Source organism: Wyeomyia smithii, chromosome 3 (assembly GCF_029784165.1).
Source record: "Wyeomyia smithii strain HCP4-BCI-WySm-NY-G18 chromosome 3, ASM2978416v1, whole genome shotgun sequence".
Lineage (NCBI taxonomy): Eukaryota > Metazoa > Arthropoda > Insecta > Diptera > Culicidae > Wyeomyia > Wyeomyia smithii.
Genome location: NC_073696.1, coordinates 131,322,719 through 131,340,064, shown reverse-complemented (window position 1 = coordinate 131,340,064; position 17,346 = coordinate 131,322,719). Strand labels below are relative to the sequence as shown.

The following is a 17,346-nucleotide window of genomic DNA, read 5'->3' as shown; positions in this document are numbered from 1 at the left end:
CCACCTCCACCGGCACCGCCAGGTGGTTTGAGAACCCACTATCATCCAGCGTATGTCTTTGGGCTATTTAAAAGACTGTTTATCCTTAAGCAAAGCAGAGGGACGAATGACCGTTTGGGGTTAAAGTCCCTTCAAAAGAAATCAATCAATCAAACCCCTCAGTTTCATTACTAAACCGTACCGGTTACATACGGACGCTAGGTGTTAGCAGCTGAAAGGAGGAAAAACAAAATAGTACCGGTCATCTCGTGCCAGTTTCACCCGTTATGCTGGTGGATGTTAGTAGTACATGGCTACTGCAAAATACTAAAATGTCTGGAATTCTGAACGAACCAGTAAACAAGAATAATCGGCAACTGGTACCTTTTGGTGCCTCGAAGTTTTGTAATAGAAGCGTTGCAATTCCCTCTATTTGTTTTAATGGAATATAAGAATACGGTAGTCAACGTCATGCGGTCGTGTCTTGAATACCACCCTCCTACTATTTTATTCGACTCGTATAACTGATGGTGACGGTGAAAGTCCTGGAGAATAATAAAGTGCATCACGAAAACCGTGAAGGTGTTAAGGGGTTATATACCTTTTTAGTTTTCAAAAAACCGGAAAAAATTTTATTACATTATCTTGAAATACAACATTTTGAGAACATTTCCACAAATTTTCATAAAGATCTGAGCAATAGGAAGAAAGTTAGAGCGATTTGCAACGCGCCTCGCCACGGCCGCATAAGCTAAACTTGACACTTTACACGCGATTATCTCGGAATAGTTTTTTCCGGAAAATGACTTTGCCGTGATCCTGATTGCGGGAAAACTACTGAACCGATTTCCTTCACCTTTTTTTTTAATTTTCGTTATAAAATTCGCCGGTCCTTGAACGGTCGCTTTTTGGAATATACAGTTACATTTTGCCGCAAAAAAAATTAATGCAATGTTTTGCTCTCAAAACGTGCATTTTTTGGGAAAAACGTTCTCGTTTGCACTGAAAACAAAATACTCATAAAAGCGATCGTTCAAGGACCCGGCACACTTCTAAACTAATGAAATAATATGAGTTTTTTGATTCCGGTTGATCCGCTGAGTCTCTATCAGGATCACCACAAGCCTCTGCAAAAAATAGCGTTTCGGTGAAACGGCCATTACTCAAGTAATAATTGGTATATCTCAAAATCAAACGTATTTTCTTGTTGTTGATAAACTGTACTTTCAGAAAAATACCACTTTGATGCAATGAAAATGGTGCTATGCACTTGAACATAAATTCAAACTTCCCTCATTTTTCTCGACCAAAAAGGTATATAACCCCTTAAGTTTTATGTTTATGTTTAATTTTATATACTTTCATCATTATTTTGTAGACCATACAAAGAGTTTGTTAACCACCAGTTAACATCACTATGATGAAGTAACTTTGGAGCATTCTCAATTCATCGTTTAGCAATAGAACATGAAAAACGTGTGAAAATAAATATATTCTATATTGAACCTTATTGCAATACCTCTCAATGTGTCATCTTTCTTGTTTGTTTGGCTCGGATTTTGACATGTTCGTTTGGCTCACAACTAGGAATACCATCCGTCCTGATTTAGCAGGACATGTCCTGATTTTGAAGTTCTGTTTGGGCGTCCTGATTATTTTTTATATTTAATTTTGTTGTGTGGTAATGAGCAGGATTTTTGAAAATTGCTCAATAAGTGTTTTCGATTCCAGGTCGCAACGCTCACTGCGATCGAATTTTTTTCATTTGTTGAATCTCAGCAGAGTAATAAGAAGAATCTTTCACGCGTTGACCGTTACCATTAAGCATCTGGCATTTGTTGAGTTAAGTTGAAACAGTTTACGTTTGTTGAATTTTTGAAATATCTACTAATGCGTAACAATTAGTGGTTTGATGAAAGTGACTCGTCAGAGATACACTCAGCTTTTTTACTATGTGTTTTTCTACACAGATTTTCGAATTAATTTTTCACGCGGATTTTTAAATTGAAGGATTTTTTAATTACCGCGTCTTTCCATGAGGTACATATCAACGCGTAAAAAAAAAACCAAATAAAAAACTAGTTTACTCAATGTACAGTAAATAAAAGAGTTTTATATTGTATGTTAAAAGGTGAATCACATATTACGTGTTACATTTGCTCATACACCGAAGAATAGAATGGCTAAGTCAAATTTGTGCCGAGAAAAGGTGTCCTGATTTCTAATTTCGACCAGATGGTATCCCTACTCACAACACTCTCTTCGCATATCTTGAAATCTGGCTTCTTGCTCTTCTTCCTCACCCACCTCGATGATCCCTGTTGTTTTTTCATAAGTGATGCCATTCACTCGGAAAATACTTGAATGTTATTAACGCTTTTTATCAGCATTATGCACAATTCCTCCTGCAGGCGATAGTTTTATCGTCTGGGGGTTACCGGAGAATCTGCATCTTGAATATCCTTAAAATCAAACGTGTCATCCATCAATGATTATGATTCATTCATTGACCCTTTTGAATATGCCCGGTATGTTCCAAACTTAATCCAGAACGGACTCAAAAGTAGAAATAAGCTAACACTACACTATTTACTTCCGACATTGAGCAGCGGTGCTGTTCTTATGCTTCACGCAAAACCTTATTAACTCCTTGCGCACTTTTAGATCTTTTGGTAATTTGGTACGACACGGCCCGCTTTACACTGTATATTGGAATTTGTGAGAGTGTGAATCAAACTCGGTAGTTTTTTATCCTCTCTTTCAGATGACAGTTCTCACAGGTGACAAAAAATTCTTACAGCTAACAAAGAAAAATCAAATACATCGCACTAATGCACACGCGCCTGGAGAACTCTATAAAAAAAAAACATAAATCAAAACAACGAAACATGTTGTTCAGCAACACTGCCAGCAAGCCTGATGATAAATTTTAACACACTCGGGGTTTTCAATTTCAACCAATCAGCGAGTGATTCCCAAAGTGGATGCAAATCTATACCCAGTTGTCTCCCCTGTTTCAATTTTATAGTGTCACCACTCTCTATACAGGCACTCTAGTCCGCCTAAGCAGAGACACCAGATGTTGAGATTCGTATGCGAAACGCAAATTTTTACAGTCTGCAGATTTTTATTCTTTTGCAGATATTAGCAAATTTTCCATAGTTTGTGCAAATTTTTATCAGTGTTTATCAGTGCATGCGCAAACGATTTTTTTTTTAATTTTAAGCAGATTTTCTGGTTTTCCGAGTAATTGCAAACATTTTTTAAAAGCGTTCGGCATCTCTGCGTCTTCGTATTAAATTTTCGATGAAAGCTAGGACCAGGGAAACCAGATGTGCAGATTTGTCTGCAAAACGCAGATTTTTAGAGTCCGTGTGCTGATTTTTTTGATTCGTAGATACTTGCAGATTTTTAATAGTTTTTGCAGATTTTTGTCGAAATCCTCTTATATTTACGCGAACTTTCTCAAAATGTGTGCAAAATGATTTGCAGATGCCTGCGTGAGCGATTTTTTTTTCGGATCGAGGATAGATTTTTTCAGATTTAAGGCAGATTTTTCCGGTTTTTCGAGCAGTTGCAGACATTTTGCAAAACCGTCAGGCATCTCTGGCTAGGACCTGCTAGGACTAGGACCAGCGTTGCCAACCCTCCAGGTTTTCCTGGATATCTCCAGCTTTTTTGAAGATCGCCAGCGAAACAGCTGACGGCAGCGTTGCAAATCGAGCGAGAAGCAAAACCTTTCTTCTCCTTTCTGCTTGAGAACGAGACATATGCTACGCTTCTTAAGTCTTTGGACACACGCTTTGGAGATACTCTACTCTTCTTCATGCATTGGCCCTAACACAAGTAAAAGAGATTTTTAAGGCTGTTCGCACCTACGCGAATTCTCATATGCAATTGTCAATTTATGTGTGAAAACAAAAGCAAAAATATTTCCCTCCTTCACTTTCGCAAGTAAAAACCAAATCAATATCAACAGAGTCGTCAGGGCCAATTCCCCTGACTGGCAGCAAGCACGAACCGACACGAACAAACTCTTTCGTATTGCTTCTCAGCTACCGTAAAAGAGTACGCGAGTTCCTGCTAGTGAGCAGTGATGGAAACGAAACGAATATGATGCAATCGACGTTTATTCATCTAAACTCGTTTATTCATCTAAACTCGAATCCTCTCAACCCATAATGAAATGATGATAGGGTGCATAGGTTTCTGGGAGAAAACAAACACATGACTAGACTACATCAGCTCTGAGAAATGATTCGATCGTTGAGTTTGTCTCTCCATAGGCCGGTAGTTACGGGAAGAAAGGATAGCAACAGGAGAAAATCATGTCGCCTGAACAGCAGCAGAGGTGTGGTGCGGTGAAAGGGAATGTGTGGGGGAAGGAACTACTTTGGCAGCGGTTGAGTTTAAGCGAGAGTAGGAGAGCATACACTGTCATTTTCTTTCTTTTTCTGACAAAAAATCATATTCATGAGTCAAAAGAAATATCCTTAGATATAACAAGTTCTGATCGCTCTCTGTAACAGAGACGAATAACTTCATATACCGAGTTGTGCACATTGAGAACCACGTATTGTGGTGTACACTAATGAATAGAAATATATCGTAAAAAGAAGAGCAAAAAGAGTGCACCAGCACCGATACATTGTTTTTCGCATACTGACGACGATGTCAACGCATCCTAGGCTTGTTTTATATGTATTCATTAATCGCTAGAGGTGATTTTTTCCTTCGCCGCTAGTGAGTAGGAGTACTCGACTAAAATTGCTTGAATAGGAGGAGTACTTAAAAAACTGTGCTCGAAAACGAAAATGCTTTCTTCCCGACATGCACCGACGACAGCCGACAGTGGGGCAACGTGTAGGGTATCGGACTGCTTCGGTAAGTTTTTTACAGCAGTCTAATGCAAAACCAGCCGAAGCGAACCGCTGCCGAAGTAATCCGATACCCTATCATTTTTTTCCCTCTGCAACCATCGCAAAGCATCTTGAATCAATTGTCTTCGGCTGGTCGTTCTCACGAGTTGGGGAGTAGGTATACACGAGTACACACGAGAAGAGTAGACGGGAGTGTGTGCATATGATCTCGGGGGTAAGAAAGAAAGCAGGAAAGAACGAGAAATAGCTTGAATGGAGAATTCTCTACTGTGTGAAAGCGGCGACACCGAGAACCTTACATGAGGTGTTGTATGCTGCTTACGAGCGAGACTAACAACACTGGCTGACGGTTGAATATTTCCAGTTTATGAAAAATTGTTCCAGTTTTATCCAGTTTTCTGTTAATCACCACATTTTTTGAACTCATTCCCATTACATGTATGGTCTTTTCAGTATTTTGTGCATTCATGCCCCTCGGTTGTAAGATTTTAGTTGAAATCCACTCAATTTTTATAATCTCCATCAGTAAAAAATTTTCTTTCAGCTTTTTTGGTTACATGCAATAATACGGTGCAGCATTTTTGAACCGAAAAACAAATAAATTTCTGTAAAAGCTTCAAATTTATATATCCAGTTTTCTCCAGTTTTTTATTTTGAATTCTTCCAGCTTTTTATAAAAAAAGGTTGGCATCGCTGACTAGGACTGAAAGTACAATAACTATTTGAGTCCACGTCGGTCAATGAGTATAGCGGCTGCTATGCAGATAGTTAATGTTTGTGGTATCATATAATAATAGTAATGAAAAAAATCAATTTAATAGTTGCCGTTTGTGAAAACGGTGGAATCGGCATAAAAGGTGATTTGCCATGGATGTTAAAGTGAGTATATTTGTGCACGAATACGACTAGTACAGCATAAAATATCATTTTAGGAAAGAACTCAAATATTTCTCTAGGATGACTAAAAAGGTTAAAAATCCTTCTAAACGCAATGCCGTTATCATGGGACGGAAAACATATTTTGGTGTTCCAGAAACGAAACGTCCTTTGCCGGGGCGACTGAATATTGTCTTAACTAGAAATCCGAATGCTCATTCATATCCTAGTAACGTTGTTGCATGCTGTAGTTTGCAAGAAGCATTAAGCGAGATTGACAAGTCCGAGGAAATTGAGAATGTCTGGATTGTTGGAGGATCTGCTGTTTACGAGGAGGCAATGCATTCGGACAGATGTCATCGCATTTATCTTACGGAAATTAAAAAAATATTCGAGTGCGATACGTTTTTTCCAGTAATTCCAAGTACATTTAAGGTGATAGAAAATGATGACGATGTGCCCTATGAGGTCCAGGAAGAAGAAGGCTTGATGTATCAGTATAAAATTTACGAAAAAGTTGAATAATTCTAAAAACATTCCTTTAATACATATCATTTTGAATACTTAAGTTTGTAGAATATATGTTTATCTGAGACGCATATGCATATTATTTTAGATTATTGTTGACACCTGTAGAAGCTAACAGTAACTCGTACAATTGAGAAATTTGTTGTTCGTTGAAGTTATCTAGATTACTAATATCCAAATTTTTTCCAAGATATTCTATTGGTGTTGGTTTTCCTTTGAAATGCAACTGGTTTGCTAAGGTAACAGCATAATCCTTAAAAATTGACAATTAAACATGTATACAATTTTTTTCACAATATATTACCGTCCACTCTTTCATGAAAAGGTTTGCTTCTTCGACTGAACATGATTTGTGTCGCCGAAATTCATCTTTTACGTATTGATCTCCGAGTAAATGCAATTCCGCTGGCAATCCTAGCGTACAGAAAGTTGGTTATACAGAAAACTCAATAATGTTCTTTTGACAAACCTCTGTGAAGTTTGAGAATTGTTTTATACAACATTCGAACACGATTGATATGCATCAAAAATACAAGTTTTGAACAAACACTGGTCGTTTTATCTTTTCTAACTGAACTTTGATAGTTATGTTAGGGATTGCTGTTACATAAATTTATAAGTAGGTAGCTGTAGATAGTAACCTAAATAGTAACTATCTAAGACGGAACAGCTGGCTCTTATTTTTCTTTTCGTAACAGCCGTCATCCCGATGAAATTTTTATTTTACCGTTCCACACCGTTGATGCCAGAATGATTATTTTTAACATCTTTTGCAGGTCCTCAATGAAAATTAAATATAAAATGTAGTATATATTAGCAATACTCAAAGGGAGAGATATGCGAAGAGAGTGTTGTGAGCCAAACGAACATGTCAAAATTCGAGCCAAACGAACAAGAAAGGTAACACATTGAAAGGTATCGAATAAGGTTCAATAAAGAGTATATTTGTTTTTACACGTTTTTCATGTTTTATTGCTAAAACATGAATTTAGAATGCTCCAAAGTAGCTTCATCACAGTGATTTTTACCTGGTGGTTCACAAACCCGTTGTATGGTCTACAGAATAATGATGAAAGTATATAAAATTAAACATAAACATAAAATTTAACACCTCCACGGTTTTCACGGATGCACTTTATTATTCCCCAGGACTTCCACCGTCACCATCAGTTATACGAGCCGAATAAGAGGTTGGTGAACATTGCGCTTTGAGAAGATATTTGGCACCTCTAATATGTGAAACCTAGTTGCCAAATCAGTGGTTTTTTTCATCGCTTATCTCTCCCTCTGAGGATCTCTAGTATATATATAAGAGAAGAGCGGCCAAGTGGCTTTTTTCTCTTCATCTTTGCTATGGAACATATCCCCGGTTGAACATTATTTTCGTCTGCCTTACGCAAAATCCAGTGCAACCAGAAAAATTTATTTATTTGATATTTTTATTTAACAAAAAACACAACAATGAAAATTGGATTACAAACAACATCTGAAACAAAACAACCAAACTTCGTCCATATTTATATCATCATACTACCACTGCCAAACTTTTTTTTTTGTTTTTATGACTTCTCCGGACTTTTTATAGAGAGCAGAATGAAAAATATTTGGCGAAACACTTAATTCCTGTTGCAAAATCAAGGGGAAAATTGCTTGTTTTCAAGAAAAGCTTGATTTCACGTTACCACGAACAACTAAATAAACAACATAATAATAAAAAGAAATACCTTCACTGCATTTTCGACTATTGCGTGAGATTTTAAAATTTGGAATATCTTTTTCAGATTTTTCGCATATTTTTAGCCACTGTCGATAAGCTTCTGCATTCTTGGGAAATCGATAAAATTTTACGACCAAACTCTTGGCACTTCATTAAAATTCTTTTTTGCTTTTTTTGTCACAACGAAAACAAAATTGTGTCCACAGTATTTCACTTTTACTTACTCAATGATTGGGTCGAACACCAGCTGTTTAGCAACACGGCAAGCTGAACCCCTTTTGAATATTGTCACACACGCGTGCTGTCAAAATCAACCAATCACGTTTGGAGCAAAAAACCTGGAGCAAACCAAGGTATCATCTTGGCCACTCTTCTCTTAGGTATATATAGGCGATTAATACTCAATTTTTATTGATCATTTTATGTTCAATAAAGCATACTTCTACCACAGATAACAGATATTCAAGCTAGAACAAAAAACTCCAGAAATCGTGTGTAAGATTTCAAAATCTTACTCGTTTGGAATGCTAACGACATCTTTTTGCAACTTGCGACTTAAATCACAGAGAACAGACATTCATGTTCATATAAAGAAATTTAAAACTCGTGTGTAAAAATTTGAATCCAAATACATTAATACACTAACGACATCTGTCTTGTGGTGCCCCAGTTGCACTGCATAAATATCGCTGTATCGATATTTTATCGATATCTGTGCTTGGTTTTTAAGCGACACGAGCGCCACATAGCGGGAGCATTACCACTTACTGTTAAATGACGGTTGCAAGTTTTTACACACTTAAAATTTTTTGCCGGGTCTCGGTAATTTATTGCCGAGAACGGCACCACTGAGTACTCAGTTGAAAAAATAATGACAGCTGTCACATTTTTTCGTGAATCTCGGTTCAACCTAACTGAAATCTCGGATTTCGGATATTTTGTGCCGAAATTTCAGTTTGGTGAACCGAGATTTACGAAAAAATGTGACAGCTGTCATTATTTTTTCAACCGAGCACTCAGTGGTGCCGTTCTCGGTAATAAATTACCGAGACCCGGCAAAAAATTGTAAGTGTGTACACATCTTTTGAAAATAAGATGAACGTCTGTTCTCTGTGCTTAAACTACTTTAGTGATGGCAGCGCTGGATTATAGTAAAAGGAGTCAAAGCTGCCAGACGCAGTGGTGGGCACCGCTAACCGAAAAATTAGCGACGCTAATCGCTAAGCCGCTAACCGGAAAGTTTAGCTCGATAATCGCTAAACGCTAAACGCTAAACCCACATTAGCGAAACTTTCGCTAATCGCTAACTTCCCAAGCAGCAAAATTTGTTTAGATTTGAATTTTGTGCATCACAGCAACAAATTATTATGCGAAACTAAGTTGCAGCTACATCTCAGTTTCTTATACAAGAACAAAAAACGCAGGAGGTGGAGCCAGTTCATTTTCGTTGTTTCAACACAAGTTTCAAGAATGAAACAACAATGTGTATGAACTTATGCGTGGAATTTGATAACAACGTGGTGCATGCTGCATGTTCAAATGGCAAATGGTCAGAATAGAAAATATATTGTCTGTATAGCGATTTATCTTTGATTATTTCCAGAAATTTGATGAGGATTCAGCCACAGTTATCAATGTTCATTCAATTTTCTCGTTTTTACTATCTATGTCATTTGCTGAAGAAACACTTGCAAGTTTATGGCTCAGCTTTTAATTTTGCTTCCCTTTTAATGCTCATGCTCATTCTCAGTTTCAAATTTTGCTTCTTTAATTCATCAGCACCTCAGCGTGATAATGAAATAGAAAGCAATTTATTTCATTTCGTTTTAGAGACCCTCACTGTTTGGACAACTTCTAATCTAGATGAACATATCAAAAGGTCCTATCTGCTTTCATCGTTTTTCCCGGAGGGTCTTTTCATTTTGGTAATGGTTCAGCTCTAGTGACTCTCCCAAGCGTGGTTTTCGTTCAGAAGGCAAGAATGATCACTCCGCTATCAACTTGTATAAATATCGCGTCATAAAAGGTGTTAAATGAGTTGTGGTGATTGAATGCAAGTGATCGATCAAAAAATCGCTCAAAGCAGATAAGACCTTTTGAAATGTTTCTCTAGTAATCCCAGTATCCAAAACTTACAACGCAGTAAATAACCTATCTCAAAAAAAAAAAAAAAATATAAGGCAAACGATCGAACAACATTTGCTGTTACATAGCTTGAGAACATGACAGCAACTTTTAGAAGTATTGTTGCTCCATCCACTAGATCTATTCAGTGAAGGTTAGGTTTTCAAATACCGTTCACACGTTTAAACAACAAATCCAACCTCGCGTGTTACGTTGTTGGTGTGAAGTTTTTTGAAGCAGCGATGCAACTTTAGCTGTTGCTTGTATCTTTATAATTTCGTCCTAGTAATTAAAAATGTTTTTTTAAAACCTCAGAGTTTCATTAGTGCAACAAATTATTTTTTATTTTTATTATGTTTCAATTGTTGCTTGGGTTATTAACCCTCTAGTGCCCAGTGCCGCCTTTAGACGATCTTCAGTGAAACCTCTTAAAAGCTTCAATCGATACATAAAAAATGTTTATAAAGTTTCAGAGTGATTTTTTCAAAGTCCGTCTGAAAAATAACTTGAGTACTAGAGGGTTAGTATGGAAATAGTCATATCGCTATTTTTATTGCTCGTGTTTTGTAAAATTTGAACCACTTTGATTTTCTGTGGTAAAACAAACGAAAACAAATACTGTTTAAAGATATTTACAATAAAAGAGTTCTTGGTGTGCCGAAAATTCAATCTAGACCTTGAGCTTGTTTTTCAAAATGCTCCTGTGGCTTGTACGATAACTGGACTCCATTCTAGAGTAAAAAGACTGACTTGCACTTGTGTCGTGACTAGAGGAACTCTAGATAATTAAAACAATTGAACGTTGTTTGAATGAAACATACGTTCCAAAAGTAACTTCCGCAGTAAAGTATGTTCATCTTTCGAAGCAATTTACGTACGCCATCAGCAATTCACAGTTTTCTAAGTAGTTCTATTGTCGCTTCTCAACAAAATTAAGCGATTAGCGTTTTGAAGGCCAAAATTTTAGCGACGCTAACAGTTTCGCTGACCAGCTCAAAAATTAGCGAAATCGCTAAACCGCTAACTGAATATTAGCGTCGCTAATTAGCGATTAGCGAATTAGCGGAATGGTGCCCACCACTGGCCAGACACATGAAAATTCTCACAGATTATAGAGTCGCTGTTTTTGCAACGATATAACACTGTTTTTGTGAGGTTTGTGTATTTTTTTTTTCATATCAACACTAAAACAGACAAATTTATCGCAAATATAAACTGGGATTGAATAAAATTGTCGATTATATACAAATTACGACTGCTCAAAATTTCTACACTGAAAACCGGAAACCCTTTTTATTGCAATAATATCGATTAGAGCTGGAAAAATATCGATTTTATCGAATCATCAAGTTTTCTTAGCGCCACCATACTGCGTATTGCGACATGCTAAAAAACCGTTGCGTCTTTTTACACATGAAGCAAAATTGACTTGGATGTCTGTTATCTGTGCTTCTACTATCAAATTTTTCTTTCTAAGTTTCTTGGTACCCCCTGACTTCAACCGAAATAGTTAAAAACGAGCATTCACAGTTCTACCTTGAACCTCTATAGAAACTGAAACAAACCTGATTTTGGAATTCTAGCTTGTTGAGCCACAATCTAGAATTAACAGCATTTTGTATTTTTAAATAATCGATTTATTATGGATGACCGGTATAATATCTAATTAGAGTACTTGCAAAGTAAGTATATCGGTACTGGCTCGATTCATCACTCTTCGTTTGCCAGTTATCTTGGTCGCTACGATATGCTAAGCTATTCCGCCGTAGCCGAGAACGAATGAAATAAACTACATATTCGTGAAACAATTTATTTAAGTCTTCGTATTAACCGGAGCTGGCTGATTTAAGGCAACAAAACCAGAGTAGGCAGTGTGACTGCACTCGTATCCAAGTGAGTTTTAAAACTTGCTTGCACATTTATTTTCGGTTTGCAATGCACTAACAGTGCATTACACTTGAGTTGGATGCACTAACAGTGCATTACACTTGAGTTAGATGCACTAACAGTGCATTACACTTGAGTTAGATTTGAGCTTGAATCGTGCATAACAACAATTGCATGAACATCGAATTGCGATGAAATTCGCGCCGTGTCTGCTGCAACAGTTTGTTGCATTGTCCTTTGAAAGCATAAATTCGATCTAAAAACAAAACTCATCGCATCACATCATCGCCTGCATTGTTGGATACATCGTGCACTGCATGCATTGCACGCATTTAAACTCAATCGATCATAGTGTGCGGTGCAAAAAAAAAAAAAAACTCAAACTATCGAGAGGAAGCAGATTCAAGTTGGATTCAAATTTGGAAAAGTGTTACTCAGTTCAACTTTGCACGAGTTCATGCCATCACTGAACAAAACACTATAGCTTTTTCTACTATTTCCGAAAATGCCATAACGCAAGGAGTGATTCTTTGAGTCCGCCACCGTTGTTACGGCTGCAATCCAGCTTTTCACGAGCGGTAATGGCGGATGGATTTGACATTTGATGTAGGTTGTCAAACTGCTAGTTCATTGGATATTTCCATTGAACTGAAACTAGTTAGATAACATGGAGGTTGTCATACTACTAGTTCAATTGATTTTTCCATTGAACTAGTATTATGATATGTCAAATCCGTCCAACTAGTACTAGCTCAATGGAAATATCCAATGAACTATAGTTTGACAACCTACATTAAATGTCAAATCCATCCGCCATTACCGCTCGTGGAAAGCTGGATTGCTTCCAAAAATGACCTGCGGAAATACTGAAACTACCGACTGCCTCCAATGTTACTGTTAACAGTTCCCGTAGTAAAAGCCTTATCAATTAGTGGCGACACACAATACATATAATTAAAGCTGTTTGCGCAATTGTGCCATTGCAATTATTAGGTACAACTGCTCCTGTTGAAGCTTGTCATTGCAGCGGTTCCGAAAATGGAAGTTGCACTCGCCAGAGATGTCCCATTCCTTGGATAGCTGAAATTACAACATCTTCACTTGACCAACTCGAGAGTTTTAGATAATCGTTAAATAATTACAATGTTTTCGAATGTCTTATCCTTGCGGCTGCATTTCTGGCCGCGGGTCCAATCAAAGATTCTCCATCTCAAGGTTCCCCTAGCTTTTTCAAAGTGTTTGTTTTTTCTTTGGCCTGAATACCTAATTGAGATTATTTCAGGCCTATGAAAAGACGCCATTTTTAAATGACCGAAAAATAACAAGCAAAATATTGGAACCACGGTGGGTTCGAAATGGATATGGAGCCACAAAAAAGTCACATACAACCCAGTGCAAAAGCATAGGCGCGTCTAAGGCCTGGACTGGATTATATATAATAATAATTGTTTACGTTTAGACATACGACCTTATCACAAAGTAGTCGAGAATTCAGTTCAGAAACGTCTTGTAAAATGGTCTATTTACATTAGAGATACTCAGAGGGAGAGAGAGAGAGATAAGCAATGAAAAAACCGGCAATTTGGCAACAAGGTTTAACATGTCAGAGGTGCAAGATCTCCTCTCAAAGCGCAATGTTGACTTACTTTTTTATTCAACTCATATAACCAGTGGTGACAATGAAAGTCCTGGGGAATAATAAAATGCATCACAAAAACCGTGCAGTTGTTAAATTTTATGTTGATGTTTAATTTTATATACTCTCACCATAATTGATAATTATTTTGTTGATCATACACGAGGTTTGTGAACCACCAGGTAAAAATCACGGTGATTATCCAATTTTGGAGCATTCTCAATTTATTGTTTAGCAATAAAACATGAGAAACGTATGAAAACAAAAATATCCTTTATTGTACCTGATTGCAACACCTTTCAATGTGTTACCTTTCTTGTTCGTTTGGCTCGGATTTTGACATGTACGTTTGGTTCACAACATTCTCTTCGCATATCTCTCCCTGTGAGTATTGCTAATTTACATCTAAGCCAACTGCCAGAAAATCACGCCTATAGCATCGCGTCATGTTTCGAGAGCCAACATGGCAACATATGTGTAAACGAGATAGCATACACACTTAGATAATATCACCGAGTACGGTAAAATGAATTACCGAGATTTCAACAGCTGAGATCTCGGTAAATATCTCGGTAATACATCAAAATACCGAGATTCTGTGAAATCAACAATTGAAAACTTGTCAAACTTCAACGAGATTCTCGATAATATTTTACCGGGACTCGGAAATTTCGACTGTCGAATTATTACGAAAATTTTGGTAAAAATTACTGAAGTACGCATTTTGCGATTTCTAAGATAAATCCAGGAAATGATGAAATCGATCAATTATCCGTATAATTTTATTAATTATTATGTCAAATTATTCAACTTATTACAGCATTGGTAGAAACAGGAGAGTTGTGTTGCTTTCTGGAAATAAAACCATATCCATCACTGCAACTTCCATCCAAGCGAGTCATTAACCTACAAAATTGAGTAAGGAAAGAATTAATTGTTTTCTTTTAGTATTATGTTTGCAATAAACACAAACAAGATCTGAGACATAATATTGTATACTTACTCAACATTTTAGGTTAGTCTGAATATTACAGATTTCTCCAGAATGATGATTAACCGCGAAACCTGTTCCTTTTACATCCAAACCGAAACACGAACAAAACTGATAGTAAAGCTTTCGTTATTTCGACAGTTCTATTTTTCGGAATCTCGGTAAGAGCTTTTTTGCTTCAACGAAATCTCGGTTAAATGATGTCAAGCTTCCGAGATTCGGTATTTTCGTTTACTGAACTCGGAAATTTGCCGTTTTACGGATTTTTTCGGCAAACAAATTCGCGGTATTCCGGTAAACACATTCGGTTTCCGATTTCTCAGTAATTTTGTTACGGAACAACGGTAAACGAAAATGTTTTCAAGTAGTTCGGTATTTTACTTTACCAAGAAAACATTATGCAGTTAAGTGTGTACATCTTTATCTTACTGCTGACAGCAATACATGCTTATCTTACTGCTGATTAATTTGAGCCATTCGCGCACATGACATGAGTTCATTGTTATTCACTGTTACTCGATATAGGGATGGCAATGGCTCGCAGAAAATCGATGGCAATCCAGCTTTTTACGCGCCATAATGGCGGACGCTATAATGAAAAATTCGTAATATGTTACCTACCCTTTTGACAACTCTGCTTACGCCAGTTTGACTCTTCATGTATTTCGCACGAAAAACAATAAATCTGGCAACATTCATGTTGCCAAAACTGCAGAAATCACAAATCTGACGTAAGCAGAGAGGTTCACAAATTACGAACGTGCATTATAGCACCCGCCATTATGGTGCGTAAAAAGCTGGATAAAGTTCAAAGAAATACATGCAGGTGCGGAAAAAATGGTTCGCCAACATAAGACAGTAAATCCAAAACAACGTCATGGTTAAAAAACAACGTGAATCGAACAACACGGTTCGTGTTTCGAGTGTGAGATTACGCCTAATTAAGTTAAGTTTATTATTGTCTTCATAATCACTATAATGGCATACTTGTAGCACAGACTAACAGACGTAACACTGGAACCTAGCTCCATCGTCACGAAAAAACGATCATTTCAAATTCCCAATCCAGTAACAGCCTTCGCGCGACAACGCCGCTTGGGGCGCTGTCATGCAATCTCATACATATTTTGTGCTAAGACAAGACGTGACAGCTGGTCACCGTTACATTCAACCAATTTGAACCGGCTGCTCGTTGGCTGAATCCGATAACGCAATCGTCACGTAGAAAATACAACGAGGTTACTTTTCACTGTAAAGCAGTGATGCTGGAGAGTAATAATTTAGCTATTATAATTGTTCATAAATAATGATGCAAAAGTATGCAAGGTACATGATATTACCGAGTAATGTATTTCACTGTTATAACTTTAAAAATGCATTGATGAATCGTTTTTTACTATTTCGGTTGAAGTCCAAGAAACTTAAGAAGAAAAAACTTGGGTACCAAGAAAAAATTTGATAGTAGAAGTATGCTTTATTGAACATAAAATAATAAATAAAAATTGAGTATTATTCGCCTATATATTGCAATTTTAATTTGTTTTATTTTCATTGACCTGCAGAAGTTGTTAAAAATAATCATTCTGGCATCACCAGTATGGAACGTTCGAAAAAATTTCGACGGGGATGACGACCGTTACGAAAAGAAAAATAAGAAGCCAGCTTTCGCGTCTTGTCTTAGATTTTGTGGTTCCCCATTTGACACATACCGTAACGCTAGCGCTGATGTCAAAAAACATGACGCAGCGCGAATACGGCAGCCGATGCACATAGGGGTATTTGAGTGCAAAAACTGGAATAAATTGCAAAATTCAAAATTATTATTGAGCCCCCATAAATAATACCACTAGATTCATAGATAGGGGGGGTATCCCATGGCAACTATTTTGTTTTAATTTATTTTGTTTTTGGCTCGCAACAGCTGTAAAACTAGAAGGCAAAAGCAAAGCAGATTTTGAATACGAAGTTTTGTGATTTTTTCGGTGGAATTTATAATACTGGTGATTTTATTCGGCCTGTTTCAAATGTGGGTCTTCAAATGAAAGGTATGCATAAGGTTTTGAACATTTTAGATGGAGGGTTTGGTGTCTTTTTGACTGTATATTTTGCATTGCCAATTATGGATATTTTACCTTTCGAATTGAGCCTCGAAATTGTTTTTTTTCTATGTTCTGGACGTTTCTGTGCATAAACAAACTCATTTTTGAGTAGATACGAGTGTCCTTAAACACGTCCCGAAAAAAAACCTGCGCATGTTTGCGCGTTTATGATATATCATGATTTTATGCAATCCTTTTCAATGTTTTTTTTTTAAATTTATGAGTTTTTTTTAATCGCGACGTGTTTCAGACTGTTTTCCACTTTCAGAGGAAACTTCTTTGAAAATGGCTTCAAGAATCCTCTGCCACACCGTGGAATGAAAAATTGAATTTTTGGAGGCGAAGTTATTCCAAATAATGAATCGTTTTTAAAATCGCGAAAGATGCTTAAACAGCGAATGAGTGTTTTTAAAGCAAATATCATGCGCACGTGGACAGCATCTAATCGACACAAAATCCGCTTCTCTACAATGAATGACACTTTGAGTCTCTTGGTTCCAAAACAAGTGAATTCCTCTAAGGATGTCGTTGTAATATTTGGGTACGATTTTTAGGATGAGTCTGATAAATAAACGTTTATGTATATTACTTCGTTTAACTGTATAAAAATCAGATATAATTAAGAATAT

At 36.9% G+C, this 17,346-nt stretch overlaps 2 protein-coding genes across 2 annotated transcripts; one reads left to right on the top strand and one right to left on the bottom strand.

The window, feature by feature from the left end:
• The first annotated feature begins 5,559 nt into the window (after nucleotides 1-5,559).
• Nucleotides 5,560-6,330, top strand: LOC129726990 (dihydrofolate reductase). Its single transcript, XM_055684323.1, has 2 exons — nucleotides 5,560-5,738; nucleotides 5,792-6,330. The coding sequence occupies exons 1-2, from the start codon at nucleotides 5,659-5,661 to the stop codon at nucleotides 6,258-6,260; spliced, it is 549 nt and encodes a 182-aa protein (XP_055540298.1). The 5' UTR covers nucleotides 5,560-5,658; the 3' UTR covers nucleotides 6,261-6,330.
• Nucleotides 6,253-6,968, bottom strand: LOC129728562 (succinate dehydrogenase assembly factor 3, mitochondrial). Its single transcript, XM_055687008.1, has 4 exons — nucleotides 6,905-6,968; nucleotides 6,733-6,834; nucleotides 6,568-6,677; nucleotides 6,253-6,516 (listed from the first exon to the last, which is right to left on the bottom strand). The coding sequence occupies exons 1-4, from the start codon at nucleotides 6,966-6,968 to the stop codon at nucleotides 6,343-6,345; spliced, it is 450 nt and encodes a 149-aa protein (XP_055542983.1). The 3' UTR covers nucleotides 6,253-6,342.
• Between the last annotated feature and the right edge of the window lie 10,378 nt (nucleotides 6,969-17,346).

Excerpts from the sequence above, each read along its gene's own strand:
- LOC129726990 (XM_055684323.1), top strand. The coding sequence starts at position 5,659 with ATGAAAAAAATCAATTTAATAGTTGCCGTTTGTGAAAACGGTGGAATC. Across the intron at positions 5,739-5,791 it reads GATTTGCCATGGATGTTAAA|GAAAGAACTCAAATATTTCT; the intron begins GTGAGTATATTT and ends ATATCATTTTAG.
- LOC129728562 (XM_055687008.1), bottom strand. The coding sequence starts at position 6,968 with ATGACGGCTGTTACGAAAAGAAAAATAAGAGCCAGCTGTTCCGTCTTA. Across the intron at positions 6,835-6,904 it reads CTTAGATAGTTACTATTTAG|TTAGAAAAGATAAAACGACC; the intron begins GTTACTATCTAC and ends ATCAAAGTTCAG. Across the intron at positions 6,678-6,732 it reads AATTCTCAAACTTCACAGAG|GATTGCCAGCGGAATTGCAT; the intron begins GTTTGTCAAAAG and ends TCTGTACGCTAG.